The sequence below is a fragment of the Loa loa genome (assembly GCF_000183805.2).
Source record: "Loa loa unplaced genomic scaffold supercont3.234, whole genome shotgun sequence".
Classification (NCBI taxonomy): Eukaryota; Metazoa; Nematoda; class Chromadorea; order Rhabditida; family Onchocercidae; genus Loa; species Loa loa.
Genome location: NW_018108414.1, coordinates 102,279 through 105,178, shown reverse-complemented (window position 1 = coordinate 105,178; position 2,900 = coordinate 102,279). Strand labels below are relative to the sequence as shown.

The 2,900-nt window shown below is 28.6% G+C and overlaps 1 protein-coding gene across 1 annotated transcript; it reads left to right on the top strand.

Moving 5' to 3' along the window:
- The first annotated feature begins 376 nt into the window (after positions 1 to 376).
- Positions 377 to 2,753, top strand: LOAG_14118 (hypothetical protein). The gene is made up of 6 exons (XM_020448762.1): positions 377 to 437; positions 914 to 990; positions 1,157 to 1,272; positions 1,592 to 1,926; positions 2,061 to 2,172; positions 2,325 to 2,753. Exons 3-6 carry the CDS (start codon positions 1,221 to 1,223, stop codon positions 2,609 to 2,611), a joined length of 786 nt encoding a protein of 261 aa, XP_020301118.1. The 5' UTR covers positions 377 to 437; positions 914 to 990; positions 1,157 to 1,220; the 3' UTR covers positions 2,612 to 2,753.
- Positions 2,754 to 2,900: the final 147 nt, after the last annotated feature.

The window sequence follows — 2,900 nt, the reverse complement described above, 5'->3', positions numbered from 1 at the left end:
TTTTGTTGGGACAAATTGCTAAAACAATTCATTTTAACAATAAATTTCAATTGTTAACCTTTTAGACTATTTTTTTTTAAAAAAATATCCAAACGTTGTTATATATTTCAAAGGATTAAATTTTTCCTCTTTTTTTCCCAATTTTAGAATTTATTAATCAAAGATTAATTCAACATTGATTATTAGCAAAATAAAAGCAAAGATCATGTCATTCATTCCTTTTTATTGTATAAAATATTTAAATATGAATGAATGTTATGGCTCTGTTAGCATTTTTGAGGACAAAAGAAAATGGCCAAAGTTCATGGGCTTTCAATGATTGATAGAAGCGTAATATAACATATAAAAACGTAGGCTTAAAACATAAAATTGCAATTTACAAATTTCAGCAGCTATGTATTTGGTATCACTACTTTGCTCCTCTCTATTACTTTGTTGTAAGATTTATTTTAATTTAGTACATTTTTCTTTTTTCTCCAAATAAGTTACCCTTTTGCAGTGGTTCCCAACTCCTGACCACAGGTAATCTGCTAGAATTTTAATTCTGGAAACGCCAAGATGATAAGTAGAAAACAGACGGGAGCATGCTCTATCAGTGCTTGATAAAATGACATTGAAAGTTTAAAGGTTATTTTTAAATTGATAGAACTTGTTACTTTTGGAGCTTTGTTCTCTTAGCTACAAATAAACGAGCCAAAATAGTCGTTGGTCAAAAAAACATTGGGAACCATTGCTTATAATAAGGTTTATTGAAAGTAGATGCTAATTGTGAGAAGAATTATGCAAAATTAAATAATTTAACAAAATGGATTATCAAAATTATATTACAATTTTGATTATTACAATTTTGAGTACAGATTTTATTTATAGTAAGTAATTTTTTCTTTCAAAAATTAATAACATCCTATTGCAGTATTCCCAATTGTTGATTCATTATCCCCGTGTCCACCTGGTTTCAGTTATCATGTCAACTCCGAAAAATGTTTTATGGTAATTTTTTTTATCCTTACATTGACTTTTAGCATGATATATGCTATTTGTTTACGCCATAAGTTAATTTATTATTACTTGCAGATATTAATGGCTATAAAAAAAAAAGACTAAAAATTGCATAAATATGATCATTTTTCTAATTTTATTTATCAATCAATTTTAGGTAGTAAAATGGTTGGATGAACCGATGAATCAAACGAATGCACGTTTGACGTGCGCAAAAGAGAATGCCTTTTTTAGCATCCATTGAATCTGATGATGAAAATAATTTTATCAAAGGTATCTTAACTTTTCATAATTTTTTTTTTAAAATAAAATCAAAACTGTTGAAGTTTTATTAACTTTAGCAAATCTTAGTAAAAATTGACAAATTACTATTTAATTGAATTAGTTTTAAAGAAACGTTTATGATTTATAAGGTTAAGAATGGGAAAAAAAAACAATGAAACCAAATAAAAGATAAATATTACAGTAAGAATTGGTGATATACTCAAATGGCAAACTTATGTGACATATGAGGATTGAAAAGATGAACGTTTCATCTGTAAAAATTTATATTGATATTAAATTTTAATTTAATTTTATTTTTCAATTAAAGATTTGTTAGTGGACAAGAATGCCGAAATCGCATACATCGGTTTACAATCTGTACCATATAACGTTGCACACCGGTACTTTTCTGATGGTACAACATTGGGTTATACGAACTGGGCACCTGGAAAACCAGATAATGATAATTTGATGGATGATGGATGTGTCGTGATAGATGCTGCTGAAGGACAATGGGATGATTGGACATGTAGTGCTAACATGGTAACAGGACCTTGGGCAACTGTTTGCCAAACAAGATATCTCGAAAAAGAAGATCAGAAAGAAGAAGCAAATTGTCCTACGGGATTTGCATATGATTCAATTTCGACAAAATGTTATAAGGTTGAAATTTCAACATTGATTTATAAAATTTTCCCAATAATGTTTTCATAAATATAATAATTACATTACTGCTAATTAACATTTTTATTTTTCATTAAGAGCTGTCTTTCATTAATTAATTACTATTCTTTCAGGTAATAATAAAAGCCGAAGGAATTACTGCATGGAACGCGAAAATTGAATGCGCAAATTATAATTCCCAACTTGTAGCCATCAACTCAAAAGAAGAGAATCAATTTATTTCCAGTAAATTTGACTAAACTTTTAATGATTTATTTAACTGTATGAAATATATATTAAAATAACTTCAAATGGATCTATCATTTATAATATAACCATATATATGCCATTGAAATTATTTCCTCTGTGTTTAATTTAATTCAATTATTAAATTTCAGATTTGGCAATGAAGCATCCACTTTCGGCAATGCGTGTATTCATTGGATTGGAATCTGATAGGACAAATCTAGACGCCAGGAACCGATATTGGATTGATGATACATGGGTTGAACAAAGGTACGTGAATTGGGAGTATGATAAACCGGATAACGTCCCCTACTATTTAAACGACTGCGTGGTGATGATTCCGGAACGAAATGGTGTTTGGGATGATTGGGCGTGTAACTTACCACGTTACCTTGAGCATGCCGTTTACGGAGCTGTCTGTGAATTTCGTAATGAATAAATGTATAATCGAGTAAATTGTTGATCGAACCATTTATGAAAATGCTATTTTTACGATCCAATTTGAATCAATTAAAATCTTTGAAAGCCTTGAAAAATGCAAATTTCGAAGTTTATTCTGTTGTTGAAATAAATTGTCAGGATAATGAAATTGCAATTGAAAAAATAAGGAAACTATATTATCAAAACATAAATTTTATCAGTTTTGTCTAATAGGTTTTCAATTTTAATCAAAATGTCGCAAGATTTTTGGCGAAAAAAAAAACTTCAGATGACAAAAATCTTTAATC

Bases quoted from the DNA above. Each gene is read 5' to 3' on its own strand.
- LOAG_14118 (XM_020448762.1), top strand. From the start codon at position 1,221: ATGCCTTTTTTAGCATCCATTGAATCTGATGATGAAAATAATTTTATC. The intron at 1,273-1,591 runs GTATCTTAACTT...TTTCAATTAAAG, and splicing joins TGAAAATAATTTTATCAAAG to ATTTGTTAGTGGACAAGAAT. The intron at 2,173-2,324 runs GTAAATTTGACT...ATTAAATTTCAG, and splicing joins AGAGAATCAATTTATTTCCA to ATTTGGCAATGAAGCATCCA.